Raw genomic sequence first — 15144 nt, forward strand, 5'->3', positions numbered from 1 at the left:
TAATTACATCAGAAACAGCTGAATCTGAGGCATCTGCAGCTTCCTGGCAAGTGCGCGCATTATGGCCAGGCTTGCCGCACACACTACAGCACTGAACCTTCGTACGAGCCCCCTGCATTACTACTATCCGGCTGCGTTTCTTGCACTCCCTCCTTATCCACGGCCTTCTGATCCAATAGATCCTGTGCCTCTTGTATAGTAAGTGACCCTCCAAGCCTTACACGTGTTTTTTTAGCTCTCCGGCGCTTGCTTAGTGCCTCATTGGCCTTACGGAGCGAAGAGACCTCTACACGAAGGAGAGCCACCTGGTGCATTATAGCCGTTGTACCCTTAGTAAGCTGGTCTACCGCAGCTAGCATTGAAGTTGGGGAGCTATTTTGATGGTTAGTAATACGAGTCTTAATAAGCGTTGATTGTGAATTGGCTTCTCGAGGGTTGTATGGTGTCTAGGAGACCCAAGGTTGTGCAGTGCCGGGCCGTGAGTTTGGAGGTGTTGGCGTACGAAGCTTCACATCCAGCTTAAAAAGCACCCTCTCTAGATCGTACGGTATAAGGCTAGCGCCCGCAAAGCCACCCTATATATTCTTCTCTGTTATAGAGACGAAGAAGGCCTCGCGGAAGGCACAGAGGAACTCGAGCTTGCTTATATAGTTAATATGCATACGTATTAAGTCTTCGATCTGGCGACCGTACGCCTGTTTTAGCGGCCCAAAGCAGCTAATATCGAGTGGCTGGAGGAGGTAGGAGGAGTGTGGAGGCATACAAAGCGTAATAATGTTATTCTGCTGGCAGTAGCGCTCGAATTCGGTCGAGTGGTAGCTTTCGTGGCCATCGAGGATCAATAACCGGTATTTACCTTTTATACGGGACGCTATATAATAGTCGAAGTGCTTGATCTAATCTAGGCCTACCGGATTGGTAGTCTATCCATTATCGGTGGTTGCGATACGCCAGGTGGACAGTAAATTGCATTCGGTATACCAGTTGGCAAGGTAATACTGTGCGGCCAAGATAATGAAGGGAGGGATAGCCCAGCCGAGGGCATTAACTCCCTAGATCACCGTTGCCCATTCGCGGTTGCCAGGCTGGGCCAGTTTTACCTTGCTAAGGCCGTCCGAGGTCGTAACTACCATACCCGCGAAGATAATACCCATCATAAACCCAGTCTCGTCGAAATTATAGATATCGTTATCTATAATACCGTACTTAGCCTTAGTATTCCGTATAAGCGTAAACCACTCGGCAATAACCTTTAGATCCTCGCACTTAGCCCTCTGGTAGTCGTATCTACGCGTAAAACGCGTACGGAGCTATAGCTGGCGTTTAACGAAGTTGTATGCCCAGAGCTTGCTAACAGGGGGCGCGTCGCGTACGCGTAGCAGTTGGTTGGCCATATCTTCCACACCACGTAATCTTGGTGGAAAAGCTCGCGCACATAGCTCAATGATGTATTGAACAATAGCATCCTCTTCGGATTAAGTAAGCTTCTTCGATTTAGGCGTAATATCGCGTCGTGCAGGCCGGCCAGCGCGTCGTCGTAAGAGAGTCGTATGGTGGACGTTGTAGATCTTTCCTGCGGCTCGGAGGCTGAGATTTTTATCTTTTTCAAGAGCTTCGAGGGCTAAGATCACCCTGGCTTCCTTTAAAGTAGAAGGCATATTGGGTTGTGTAGAAAAAGTCGATGTTGGGTGGAAGGATAGTGCGTCGCTTAAAAAGTGGTGCACTCGCTTATATGGTGCACTCGCTTATAATGTACGTTAGTGGTTTATGTTTATGGGGTCGGGTTAGGGTTGGGTGTTACTGGAGCAACAAGGGGCCTCAGGGGTAATCATTTGGTTATAGGGACTGCAACATGCCAACATCTCATCAAATCTGAAGAAAACCCGACATTGGCGTGCCTATGAAAAGGGAACTGGTTGTGACAGTGGCCTCTTCAGAATCGAAATGGTAATGTAGTTAATGTAGTGTGCCGACTCCACTGCCTACTCCCTGCCCAGTCGACTGCTGTGGGCCTTGGGCCTTTGTCAGGCAGGAATGATTGGGCCTTCTTGCGCAGGCAGTCACGGCAGTCACATCCATTGAGCCTCCCGAAATTCCATTGAGCCTCCCCCGCGTCGGTTGTCGGATGTGTCCGTGTCACTCACCTGGCAAAAATACCAAATGGCAGACCCTTTATCCATTGGGGCGAGTGTCTTGGCTTTCATTGGCCTGGCAGATCGCATCATCCGCCTCAGCAAGTTTTGCATCGACGGGCTCAAAGATGCGCCCAGCGACATTCGCATGATCCATGGCGAGGTATCATCCCTCAGGGCAATCATTGACGTTCTGGCCGAATCAAAAGCTCCATCATTTTTGGAAAACAACGCCGCTCTCCTCAGCTGCCATCGTTGTCTCTCCGACCTGGAAACTCTGCTTCCCACCGATGCGGGTGTTGGCCTTCCCCGCCGCCGCCTTACCATTGCAGAGCTCGCTTGGCCCTTGAAGCAATCAAAGGCTAGGAAGACTCTGGTTGAGCTCTCGCAACACAAGGCTACCCTCCTCCTGATTATATCAGGTGATGTACTGTAAGTTAAATCAGCTTACCCCCCAAACACCCAGTTTCTGATGCGCAAATGCCATCTTCCAGGCATGAGTTGCGCGCCATCAAGACAACGCTGCACGAGATTCAAAATAATGTCACTGGTTGGTCCTCCTCGTTATTCCAGACTTCCTCGGGTCCCCTCTGATCAGTCCCTTCTCCAGAATCCGAGCGTCGTAGCATTCAGACTTGGCTGGAGCAGACGAATCCGTCACGGCTTCACAATGCTGCCATCAGTAAACACGAACCAGAGACATGCGCATGGCTGACACGCTCTGATGGATGGAGATTGTGGACGTCCTCGACATCTCCTTATCGAATGCTCTGGATTTACGGAATACCTGGTGCTGGCAAGACGGTATTGGCCTCCTTTGCCATCGAAAAGATCAGGCTCCTTTGCGAAGGCGCCACGAACTACGTTTACGCTTATTACTATTGTCATTACTACAACGCCCAAGACGAGGCTATACCACTGCTGAGATGGGTAGTCGCCCAGGTTTCTCGACAACTCGGCTGGGCTCCTGTCGAGCTCAAACGCCTCCATGACAGAGGTTGTGAGCCAACCGTCCCAGAGCTACAACACATTCTTGAACTTGCCCTGGCACGACTGGAACGGTTATTCATTATTGTCGATGCAGTTGATGAAAGCATGCCGAGGGACGAGATAATACGTCTACTTGCGACAATATCTCTCGACGCCCGATTCTACAAGGTCCGCATCCTTGCAACGAGTCGCCACTACGGTGACATCGAGCGCTTCTTTTCGGCCGTATCATCATCCATCTCCATGAAAAACCCGTATGTCGATTCCGATATTCAACGTCACATTCGTGCAAGGTTTCAGTCTAGCATGCGCCTTCGGCGATGGCAGAACTCTTTCCAAGCAATCGAGGAGGCATTGGTGTCGGGAGCAAACGGCATGTATGTTATCTCCCATTGGTCTACTCTGGTTGAGCTTTCTGACTCGCTATTAACAGGTTTCGCTGGGTGGACTGTCAACTGCACAGCATTGAGCGTCTTGGGGACAAGACAAAACTCGCATCCGTCTTGCAAGATCTTCCTCGTGACCTGACCGAGTCGTACATCAGGATATTCGAGGCCATCCCCGAGGTCGACCAGCCGTTTATAAAACGGATCCTTCTGTGGGTATATGGGGACTCCAGGACACATTGGGATGGTCGAGGTATCAATGGAAAGCTGTTGCTAGAGGCAGTTTCCTTCGACCTGTACGGCATCAAGGACAATGCCTTCGATTGGGCATACCTGCAAGATCTTTGTGGCTGCCTCATAGCAGTGAGGAACGAACTTTCGAACCCAGGGGTTACTGATGGTGACAGTTTCGATGACGGGGCCAGTTGCTGGGTCACCCTTGCACATTACACTGTCTGGGAGTTCCTCAGTTCCTACCACATCCTGTCGACGCCTGTTTCAGCATTTGCAACATCTACCGAAGTTGCTGAGCGGCAGTATGCGGTCAGCATCCTTCGCAACGCCCTGGCAGCGCGTCCCGAAGACCCAGGAACACATTGGCGGCGCGACCGCGAGGCGTATTGTCTAGTTGTGGGATGCATGTTCTTGGGCTCACCATGGCTCCAAACCTCCGAGGACCTAGACCTGTTCTATCACTTCATAAACCCTCAGAACCCTCATTACCGCCGATTTGGCCCGATACAGGCACGTGCGCTGCGCGGCGAGGAAGATTTCTCTTCTCACTGCTTTTTTATTCTGGCAATTCCTAGCCAGTTTCGAGTTCCTGAACAAGCCTTCGAAAGGGAGAATAACGCAGAAGTGGTTCTGAATGCCCACCTACTTAAGAATTGGCTTTATGTGGGCGCTGGGCGCTCCCTAGAGCTGCCAGCTATTGGTCGCTTGTCGCAAGATGAAGTTTGGGAGCTAGGAAAACACCAGGTTGCCGGTCACTTCATTAGACTGAATAAGTCAGGAGAAGTACAAGAAATTGGTTTCGATGGGAGGGTCTGGGATATTACGTCTCCGCCAACTCGAAGATTACGTGCCTCGTCGCTCGATCCCAGAGCCGGATCGCCAGCCCTGGTTCCGTAAAATGAGAGCATCCAGACTGTCATTTCCAAGGAATTCCGATACAGATTTCGGATGACATACTGCCAAAAACTGAGGAAGATTTCTCTCCCTATCTTCTACATTCACACCCCTCAGTCTTCCAATGAACTTGAAGCATATAACCGCCGACAGAAAATAGAAGTCGAAAATAAAAGGGCTGTAGAAAATAGAGGTACTTCGGTACATCCAGCTTGCATTTTCAGGCTCTCAGGCGGAATGATGATGAAGCATAGCTCTTTGTATAACTGGACATTTACCACTCGGATCTTCGAAGCCGAAATCAAAATCATATGTGTGCTATCGTAAGGAATACGTTTTGCTGAGGATTTAGCAGAGAGACTGGATCGCGTTTGGATGTCCGTGTACGTTTGCGCTGGACTTGGCTCATTACTGCGGCACAGCCCAGGCCCTCACCTTAGGTATATAGTCGTTTGCTCCCCCCCAGCCTACCCGCAAATCTCGGGTCTTGGGGTTTTCAATATCGGGCCGATATACTATAATCCTGTAAGATCTCGAGGGCTTTTGGGAAACCGGCGGTAGGACGGACCAGCCCCTTCTCAAGTGCGTGCTATTTATCCTAGTTTAGCAGCCCCCTTCACTCGCCTATCCAGTATACACTTCCTACTTACTCGTACTGTATTCTAATCCTACTATCAGCTCAATATACCCTGAATAGTATTGTTCGGCCTATCTTTTCGTAGAGCCAATTATAGATTTAGTACCGACGACTTCCTAACTCGTAATATGGTCTGGATAGCCCCATTATATATCTATATCTAAATTAACGTAGCTAACAAACCCATTTAAAACTTATTAAGGAATAGGGCGTTGTTAAAGGCGATATGGCAGGCATCCTATCTCGACTATAACGCTATAGCTATTTGAGAAGAACGGCAACAGCATTATTACCTCGGTCAACTGAAAAGCAGGCGAGTACAATGCCAATTGCTACTTCCAACAGAAACGTGGAGGCGAAATGGCTTTTTGTAGTGGACTTAGTATAGAGTCCTGAGTATGTTACCTCCTTCAGTGTAGTCAATATAGTTTGGCAAGACACTTATATTAAGTTTGTAATGCTTCCGGTTATCTAAATCCCGCCAGCAATAAGTCCCTTGGCAGGGAGAACCGGTGTACCGTATAAGACTAGAGACTTCTTTCTAGATAGTTATTAGACCTGCAAATTCTTGTTCTTTAAGGAGCTCCGCCCTCTTTACAAGTGTAGCCGTCGCCCCTCCTCATCTCGTAGCCTGCTGCGTCCTTACGGTAATCTGTTGTGTAGTCTCCTTGTAAAATGAACGAGACGCCGATCCTCAGCCGCCTCAAACTTTCAAGAAACATTACGATTTTATGGACAGTGCATTCGTGGCACCGGCTAGCATACGGACGCGCCAAAACGGCGGCCTCCAAAGGGACATCTTCATGCACGCCAGCGAAACACCGCCAATAACGATGCTTCCAGTTTGCGCAGTTGGCGCCAGCCGCTTGGGCGCCAACGCCAGCAAAATGCCTGATGTGCGGGGTTGGCAATCTGGGCAGGACAGCACCTCAACCTTGGAGACAGCAGCAACAACAACCACCTTTGAGCTGCAACAATCGAACCCACTGAGATTTGCGCTACGTAGCTCAACATTTACTCACGGTAGGTGATTCTGATCTATGTCTGAGAGCTTACCCTGGTTTCAGCTACTGATTTGTTGAGCCTACTAGTTTCGTCCATCCCCCCGGCCCACCTGCTCGCCTTTTCCCGCTGTCGGACAGTCATACGAGTAGCTACGAAAGCTAAGCTCGGCGGTTTTTCAACAATGCGCCTCCTGAAACACAATGATACCGGCGATTTTAGTTTGACGGATGACATTCCCGACGACCAGGTCCCACCGTATGCAATACTTTCGCACACCTGGGGCGACGAAGAGGTTATCTTTAAGGATATAAAGGACGGTATATGCAAGAACAAAAGAGGCTACTCCAAGATCCAGTTTTGCGGAGATCAAGCCGGACGCGATGGCCTGAAATTCTTCTGGGTCGACACATGCTGCATCGACAAGTCCGATAGCACCGAAGTTCAGCGCGCCCTTAACTCCATGTTTCAGTGGTACCGCAATGCAGCCAAATGCTATGTCTATCTCACAGACGTCTCAACCTGCCAGCAGGACACCAACGGCAACCCTGGCTGGTGGGAATTGACCTTTCGAAAATCCAGGTGGTTCACTCGTGGATGGACCCTTCAAGAGCTCATTGCTCCAGCAATTGTGGAATTCTTCTCCAAAGAGGGCGAGCGTCTAGGAGACAAGAAGTCTTTGGAACAACAAATCCACGATGTAACCGGGATTCCCCTAGAGGCTCTCCCAGGCAACACATTGTCCGACTTCAGCATCGAAGAGCGTCTGTCGTGGGTCGGAAAGCGCAACACCACACAAAAAGAAGACAAGGCGTACTCGCTATTTGGCATCTTTGATGTAACAATGCCGCTTCTGTATGGCGAAGGAGAAGATAAAGCATTTGGGCGGCTGCAAGAGGAAATTAGTAAGCATAATCGCTATCTGTCCAGTCTGCATTCTACCGACCCGCGCCTTGATAAGAAGCGTATCGAGGAGGCAAAAGGTGGGTTGCTTGCTGGCGCTTACCGCTGGGTTTTTGCCAACCCCGACTTCTGTCTATGGCGTGAACGGTCGGAGAGCCGCTTACTCTGGATCAATGGAGATCCCGGCAAAGGCAAGACCATGTTACTCTGCGGCATCATCAACGAGCTACAGGGAGCCATTGTTGCAGACGGGCATTGTCGTAATCTGGCCTACTTCTTCTGCCAAGCTACCGACTCCCGCATCAATAACGCTATTGCCGTATTACGTGGCCTGATCTACCTTCTTGCCCACCAGCAGCCACGTCTCATCTCCCACGTACGCAAATACACCGACGCTGGTAAATCCCTCTCCGACGCAAATGCGTGGTTCGCCCTCTCGGATATTTTAGTAGGGATGCTAGGAGATCCAAACGTAAAGCCAACCTATTTAGTCGTCGATGCCCTAGACGAATGTGTTATCGACCTACCGAAGCTTTTAGACTTTATCGTCTGTATCTCATCCGATCGGATAAAATGGCTCTTAACAAGCCGGAACGAGACGATCATCGAGAAGAAATTGAAATCTAACAATGCGCGAACAAGGCTTAGTCTTGAGCTGAAGGAAAATGCGATGGAGGTGTCTCATGCCGTCGATGTGTACATCGACGATAAACTATCTGGGTTGGAAGTACTTCAGGACGACGCCCTGTTAAAGGATCAAGTACGGAATATTCTACACAACAAGGCAAACGGCACGTTCCTCTGGGTCGCCCTCGTCGTACAGGAACTCAGCATGGATGGGGTTGAGAGCTGGCATGTTCTGCAGATTGTCGAAGAAGTGCCACCGGGGCTGGATGGGATGTACAAGCGCATGCTGGATGAGATCGAGCGGAATAAACGGGACTCGGAATCCTGTTGGCGCATTCTCTCGGTGGTGACGGTAGCATACCGCCCACTTCACTTGGACGAAATAGGCGGCTTGTCTGGATTACCGGAACAGATTGTCAGGTCGACGGAAAATATTCAGAAGATCGTGGCCAAGTGTGGATCCTTTCTCACGGTTCGAGATAACCAGATCTACCTCGTTCATCAATCAGCCAAGGACTACTTAAGTGATCAAGCCTCCCGATTACTTTTCCCCAGTGGTGTGGCTGTGACCCACTATGACATCTCGGATCGGTCACTAAAGCTTCTCTCAGGCAAGTTGCAACGCGATGTATACGGCTTATGTATACCAGGATTGTCTATCGACCACGTCCGAGTGCCGGACCCGGACCCACTTGCGACAGTGCGGTACTCGTGCGTTTACTGGGTTAACCATCTCTCTACCTGGCAGTCGAGCGACGATAGCAAGCACCCAGATATTTTCCAAGATGGTGGTATCGTCGATGGCTTTCTGAGGCAGCACTACCTCCACTGGCTTGAAGCACTTTCACTTTGTAAAAGCATGCCGCAGGGGATACTTTCATTGGCAAAGCTCGAAAGCATTCTTCAGGTAGGCTCTACCCAGTAATAGTATCTTATTATTAAGCGGTTCTAACAGGAGTTTAGGACAGGTCGATTACGTCTCAATTACCAAGCCTTGTCACTGATATGCACCGATTCGTTATATACTGGAGATGGGTTATTGAGAATTATCCTCTTCAGGTATACGCTTCAGCACTTATATTCAGCCCCGCCCGAAGTATAACAAGAGGCCTATTTACGCAGGAAGAACGGAAGTGGATTACTTCGAGGCCAATTGTAGAGGATAATTGGAATGCGTGCCGGCAGACGCTCGAGGGCCATGGCGGTTGGGTCTGGTCGGTAGCGTTCTCGCCCGATTCGAAGTGGGTTGCGTCAGGATCAGACGACCGTACCATCAAGATCTGGGAGGCGGCCACGGGGTCATATACGCAGACGCTCGAGGGCCATGGCGGTCGGGTCAACTCGGTAGCGTTCTCGCCCGATTCGAAGTGGATTGCGTCAGGATCAGACGACAGTACCATCAAGATCTGGGAGGCGGCCACGGGGTCATGTACGCAGACGCTCGAGGGCCATGGCAGTCAGGTCTGGTCGGTAGCGGTCTCGCCCGATTCGAAGTGGGTTGCGTCAGGATCAGACGAGAGTACCATCAAGATCTGGGAGGCGGCCACGGGGTCATGTACGCAGACGCTCGAGGGCCATGGCTATCGGGTCTGGTCGGTAGCATTCTCGCCCGATTCGAAGTGGGTTGCGTCAGGATCATACAACAGTACTATCAAGATCTGGGAGGCGGCCACGGGGTCATGTACGCAGACGCTCGAGGGCTATGGCGGTCCGGTCAACTCGGTAGCGTTCTCGCCCGATTCGAAGTGGGTTGCGTCAGGATCATACGACCGTACCATCAAGATCTGGGAGGCGGCCACGGGGTCATGTACGCAGACGCTCGAGGGCCATGGCGGTCGGGTCTGGTCGGTAGCGGTCTCGCCCGATTCGAAGTGGGTTGCGTCAGGATCAGACGACAGTACTATCAAGATCTGGGAGGCGGCCACGGGGTCATGTACGCAGACGCTCGAGGGCCATGGCGGTCCGGTCAACTCGGTAGCGTTCTCGCCCGATTCGAAGTGGATTGCGTCAGGATCAGACGACCGTACCATCAAGATCTGGGAGGCGGCCACGGGGTCATGTACGCAGACGCTCGAGGGCCATGGCGGTTGGGTCTGGTGGGTAGCGTTCTCGTCCGATTCGAAGTGGGTTGCGTCAGGATCAAACGGCTGTATCATCAAGATCTGGGAGGCGGCCACGGGGTCATGTACGCAGACGCTCGAGGGCCATGGCGGTTCTGTGAAATCGGTAGCGTCTTCCCTTGATTCGAAGCTGATTGCATCCGGATCTAACGATACCAACCCCCCACATTACCAACGCTATGGAATAGACATGAGCAGGAGATGGATTACGAAGGGTTCAGAAAATTGGCTATGGCTGCCTCTGGAATATCAGTCACAATGTTTCGCTGCAGCGGCATCAACAATTGCTATTGGCTGTTCTTCGGGGCGCGTCCTAACTATGAAGTTCACGATAGACAGCTGAGCTGATCTCTCATTCTTTGTCTATCTCTTTTTTTCTATCATACCGTGACACAGGAGGGGCCTGGCGGTCTCCATTAATTTATAGCCCGTCACAATACTCTTGATCCTTCTGGATCCCGCTCTTTCATCACTTCGAGTACCTTGTTTCGTCATGAAGACAGGTGGCTCTAGAACACTTGGTAGAGACGTCATTTGGCCCACTCGAACAACTCGAGATCGGGCTAGTTGGCTTGACGTAGTTCCAAGGCCACAACAAACTTTATTTGATCTGGTTTCCTTTAGCAGCCGCGAGGCATTTGATTGTCCGCCTCAATTCCAACTATTGATTGTGCAGGTAGATAGCGGTTAGGCCGTGATGCGGCTGATTACTTATTTGCCGTGTGACATAAAGTCTTACAGCCTGGTGTTAATTTCATTGGCATGATCCTTCAGTACACGCTGCTCATATTTCTTCTTTATCATACGAGACAGCTCCCAAGATGATTTGACTGCAGTAGCTAAGCCTGTGAGAGCGGCAGCTGATGCCAAGGGAACTAGGAAGGTATGACGCCATAAGTGCTAATTTGTTGATAGGAAGTGATAAAGAAGCTTAGGTAGGTATGTAAATGTGAAATGGAACTGTAGTTAAGACAAGCAGTATGTTGTTTTATATGACGATTCAACTTTGCCTTTACCTTGACTTGCAAATTCGTTATTCGAACTTAAGCTGGTTAATTTGGACATTTCGAAATCAAACACATTTTTTCCAAGCTGAAATTGACAGGGGGTAGGGTTAAAGCGGCAATACATTTCCCTTGACCGGGAAGAACAACAAAAAGAGGAAGCTAGACAGTGGGTCAATGACTCGAGGATAACCACCCATTATCCCAGCTCAAAATCGTCCAACATCCCGCACTTTATGAGTTGTTACACAAACCCCATACAAGTGACAAGAGACCCCGCATGGTGACCATGGGTCTGACACGGCTGATATTTGTATGGCCGAATTGGAGAATTGAGGCGGATCTCATGGCATATCCATGCAAGGGGATGGGACCAACCATTCGAATCACCAAGTTGTCTGACTGACTGAGCCGCCGGCAAATCGGCTTCCCCGCAGCACCCAGGAGTTTTTGATAAAGTCTTACGCTTCACCATCCTGAAAGTCACTGGTTCATTCAAAATCCAGCTTCTTGTCAGTGGAGTACTTGACACTGAAGCAATGTCGATAACACACCCCCAAACCTACCCTCACCCAGACTACGAGGCTGCCCATCAGCAGACCTATGAGCGTGCTCCTCGACACCCAATAACACCCATTCCACTGCCTCCTGGCGTTGGCCAAACCGACTTTGATTCTGCCATTTCCGAGTTCATCTCCATCGCAGGCGAGGAATCGGTTTTTGTCAAGGAAGGACTGTCTGATTACATTGATCCGTATGATGTCCATGAGCATGACCCTTCCCAGCGCAAGCTGCCCAGTGCGGCTGTTTGGTATGTCCTTTTCTACTTCATTTAGCGCAGTATCACATTAACCCTTTCACCCTCCTCCGTCTCCATCTCTTCCATCGCTAATGTTGAACCCTAAACCAGCCCCAACTCAACAGACCAGCTCTCCTCCGTCCTCCGAGTAGCCAACAAGTACAAGATCCCGCTCTGGCACTTCTCCCGCGGCAAGAACCTCGGTTACGGCGGCCCCGCTCCCCGAGTGAACGGTTCGGTGGCTCTTGACCTCCACAAGCTAGACAAGATCATTGAGGTCAACGACGAGTACCACTACGCTGTTGTCGAGCCTGGAGTCACCTTCATCCAGCTGTACGAATACTGCGTCGAGCACAAGAAGAAGGTCTGGCCTAGCACGCCGAGTCTAGGGTGGGGGAGTGTCATCGGGAATGTGAGTCACCTTTCTCCCCTGAGTCCATGTGTGTTGCTGACGCCGGGATAGACGGTAGATAGAGGAATGGGCTTCGGGATGAATTACGCTCACCATCAATGCGTAGCTGGGATCGAGGTCATGTTACCGGACGGTGATGTCGTTCGGACGGGACAGTGGGGGATTTCCTCTTCTCCGTCTGCGTTTTTGTCCAAGTTTACGTTTGGTCCTTCGCTGGAGGGGTTGTTTTTCCAGTCAAACTTGGGCGTCGTGACCAAGATGAGTCTGTGGCTCACCCCCCAGCCACAGGCGTACATGTGCTGCAGTTTTAGCATGCCGCTGTTTACCGACCTGGAGGTGATGGTGGATGTGTTTGGGGAGATGAAGAGGAACGGGACGGTGCAGTCGTGCGTGTGGTTTACCAGTCTTATCGAGACGCTTTGCATCTTGGGGCGGAGGGAAGATTACTGGACGGGGGAAGGGCCGGTGCCGGATTGGAGGCTGGAGGAGCTGAGGCAGGAGACGGGGTTTGGGCATTGGTATGCGCGGTGGGGGTTGTACGGACCGAAGAGGATTGTGGAGGCGCAGTTTGAGGAGATCAAGAGTGTGCTTGCCAGAAGGGCGCCGACGGGGACGATAGCGGGGAATTTGTATGCCCATCCGGGAGAGGACGGGAGGTTGGATGCGACGACGGTGCCGGATCAAGACGGGCAGATGTTTGTGGGGATTCCGAGTCTGTGGAGTTTACCGTTGATCAACTGGCCGATTTCGAAGGAGAAAAAGGATGGCAAGGCGGCGCATGGGGATTATGCACCGGTTATTCCGTCGAATGGGAAGTTGCTGATGGAGTGGATGGAGGTTAGCAAGCCGATTTGTGAGGCGAATGGGGTCGAGCTGATGGCGGATTTCTTCATGCACGAGAGGCATGTTGTGTTGATGAATATGTTTACTTGGGACCAGACAGACAAGACGCAGAAAGAAAAGATGGAGAGGTTGTATTATGGGCTGTATGAAGAGGCAAAAAAGAGAGGGTATGGGATGTACAGGGGGCATGTGAACCACATGGGTGAGTTTGTCTGTCTTTGCTGGGGGGGACAAAGGCGGTTGACAATAACAGATCTCATTGCCCATTTGAACGACTTCAACAATCACGCCTACAACCGCTTTGTGGAGAAGATCAAGGTGAGTCTCTGAGATGGCTCTGAAGCTGTGGTTGGATGCCAACATGTTACAGGATGCAATCGATCCCAATGGAATTCTGGGACCTGGGAAGCAGGGTATCTGGCCTAACAGATTCCGCCATCTAAGGGAGACGCAGGAAAAGAGGTTTGACTAAAAAGGCACTGCTGATTTGTAATGAAAAAAGAAACGAAAATCCATGACAGAGCTACCTTGCTCAAGCCATCACAATTCTGGTCATGTTGGATGTCCCAGTACTTGTCGTGCAGTCCCGAGTAGAGTGGGTGTTGAATGTAAGACCACCATGGACACTTCCCGGATCCCAAAAGACACCAATCCCATGGGCGCTATTGTAGATAGTTCCGTTGGTGAAGGTATTCCTAGACCCCACAACTCCCTGACCCCTGGCGTACTCGGTTGATTGGACGTTCACATGCACACGGTTCCCGCAGCATGTCGTGAGGGCGGATCCGCTCGCGTGTCCGTTTCCTGAAAAGTCTGAGATGGGTATGGTCCTGCTTTTTCCGATGACACAGCAGCCAAGTAGAGTGATTGCTCCGGAGAAGACTGCCCCAAACACGGCGCCAGCCACCAATGCTGGACGGGGTGGGCAGATGGGGTGCCCTAGGTTCTCAGCCATTCTCACAAAAGTGTAGGCGCCGAGGACGTCGAAAGCGATCGAGGTGAATGTGATTGGTACTCGAAACGCTGAGCAACTTGTTAGCATTGTTCAACCACATAGCCAACGTGAAGCAACAGGCTGAAGCACCTCCGTAGTAGTAGACGAAACAAAATGACAGAGGTATGGATGCTACAACAGCTGCGATGATGAGCTGGTTTGGAGCTTGATCTTGAGCAAAAAGTTAGCCTTCCCTCTTGTCTCTGCTGTACGGCGTGGGAAAGGCTCACCAGTCCCAAATATGCGATTGGCTACTGCTACCACTGCGAGAGCGTTGGATCCGATTGAAGTTCCCAACAATGTCATTAGCACAATCAAGGGCGTGTTTTGTGGCGCCAGCATAATCAGTCCAGCGATTGCCATAGCGGCCGCTTTGATGGCTCCCCCGATGGCGGCATGTCGAAGCATGTCCGACGTCAATGGGACGCCCATGGCATTTGCGCCCGCCGCAGCCGCAGCAACGGCTGCAGCTGCTGTGAGGCCGACATCAAAGATGCGAGTGGCAACGAAGATGGCCACTTGCTCTTCTAGGCCGCGGGGCTTTTGCCGGCGGAGGGAGTACCGTTGGATCTGGCTGTATACGCACTGGCTAATGGCTTTGTATGGGGTTAGTAGGTAGGAAGCACAAAACAGACTCAGAGAAATCACACACCCAAACTCATTTTTGCTGGTCAAGGCAAACGAATCGCGACAGTGTGGTCGCTGAGGGTTTCCTTTCCAACGAAGAGTTGGTTCTGAAAGTTGAATCAACCCCGAACATGCGCGATGTTCAACCAATATGCCTGAGTCCTCATCCCTACGATATTCAGCCTCATATGGGTTACGAATTCCTCCGTCTTACTCCAAGCACTAATAAAGTAATGGTCAACAGGACCCCTAGCTGTGCACTGCCTCGGTCCCCTGAAATTAACATCCCCACACCCTCGCCACAAAATAGTTGAGACATTAAAGTAGGTTAACATGCCTTGAAGGATAGTCTAGAGGCCTTTAAAGATAGTTTATAGGCCTTTAAAAGATATTTCATAAGCCTTCAAAGATAGTTAACAAGCCTTGAAACATTATTCAAAGGCCTATTAACTTTACTCTTGAGGTTTAGCTCATAGTATAATATGGGTTAGGTAACTTACTTGAGTGTCTCAATTATTTTGTGGGCAGGGTGCCCCCCCT

The 15144-nt window shown here is 50.7% G+C and overlaps 4 protein-coding genes across 4 annotated transcripts; 3 read left to right on the forward strand and 1 right to left on the reverse strand.

The window, feature by feature from the left end:
- Positions 1-2160: 2160 nt before the first annotated feature.
- On the forward strand, positions 2161-4639 carry QC764_101100 (uncharacterized protein; the record flags this gene model as incomplete). The annotated part of the gene is made up of 4 exons (XM_062941329.1): positions 2161-2564; positions 2627-2682; positions 2743-3499; positions 3556-4639. 4 exons carry the CDS (start codon positions 2161-2163, stop codon positions 4637-4639), a joined length of 2301 nt encoding a protein of 766 aa, XP_062804169.1.
- A 1820-nt stretch (positions 4640-6459) lies between these two features.
- Positions 6460-10268, forward strand: HNWD-pa1 (HNWD NOD-like receptor pa1; the record flags this gene model as incomplete). Its single annotated transcript, XM_062939707.1, has 2 exons — positions 6460-8712; positions 8769-10268. 2 exons carry the CDS (start codon positions 6460-6462, stop codon positions 10266-10268), a joined length of 3753 nt encoding a protein of 1250 aa, XP_062804170.1.
- Positions 10269-11468: 1200 nt separating this feature from the next.
- Positions 11469-13455, forward strand: QC764_101110 (uncharacterized protein; the record flags this gene model as incomplete). The annotated part of the gene is made up of 5 exons (XM_062941330.1): positions 11469-11740; positions 11840-12140; positions 12192-13185; positions 13237-13301; positions 13354-13455. The coding sequence occupies 5 exons, from the start codon at positions 11469-11471 to the stop codon at positions 13453-13455; spliced, it is 1734 nt and encodes a 577-aa protein (XP_062804171.1).
- On the reverse strand, positions 13361-15095 carry QC764_101120 (uncharacterized protein). Its single transcript, XM_062941331.1, has 4 exons — positions 14630-15095; positions 14208-14573; positions 14068-14148; positions 13361-14006 (listed from the first exon to the last, which is right to left on the reverse strand). The coding sequence occupies exons 1-4, from the start codon at positions 14637-14639 to the stop codon at positions 13516-13518; spliced, it is 948 nt and encodes a 315-aa protein (XP_062804172.1). The 5' UTR covers positions 14640-15095; the 3' UTR covers positions 13361-13515.
- Positions 15096-15144: the final 49 nt, after the last annotated feature.

The sequence above is a fragment of the Podospora pseudoanserina genome, chromosome 1 (genome assembly GCF_035222485.1).
Source record: "Podospora pseudoanserina strain CBS 124.78 chromosome 1, whole genome shotgun sequence".
Classification (NCBI taxonomy): Eukaryota; Fungi; Ascomycota; class Sordariomycetes; order Sordariales; family Podosporaceae; genus Podospora; species Podospora pseudoanserina.

Coding starts and splice junctions, on each gene's coding strand:
- QC764_101120 (XM_062941331.1), bottom strand. Junction 14,149..14,207: donor CAATCGCATATTTGGGACTG/GTGAGCCTTTCC, acceptor TTTTTGCTCAAG/ATCAAGCTCCAAACCAGCTC. Junction 14,007..14,067: donor TTTCGTCTACTACTACGGAG/GTGCTTCAGCCT, acceptor CAAGTTGCTCAG/CGTTTCGAGTACCAATCACA.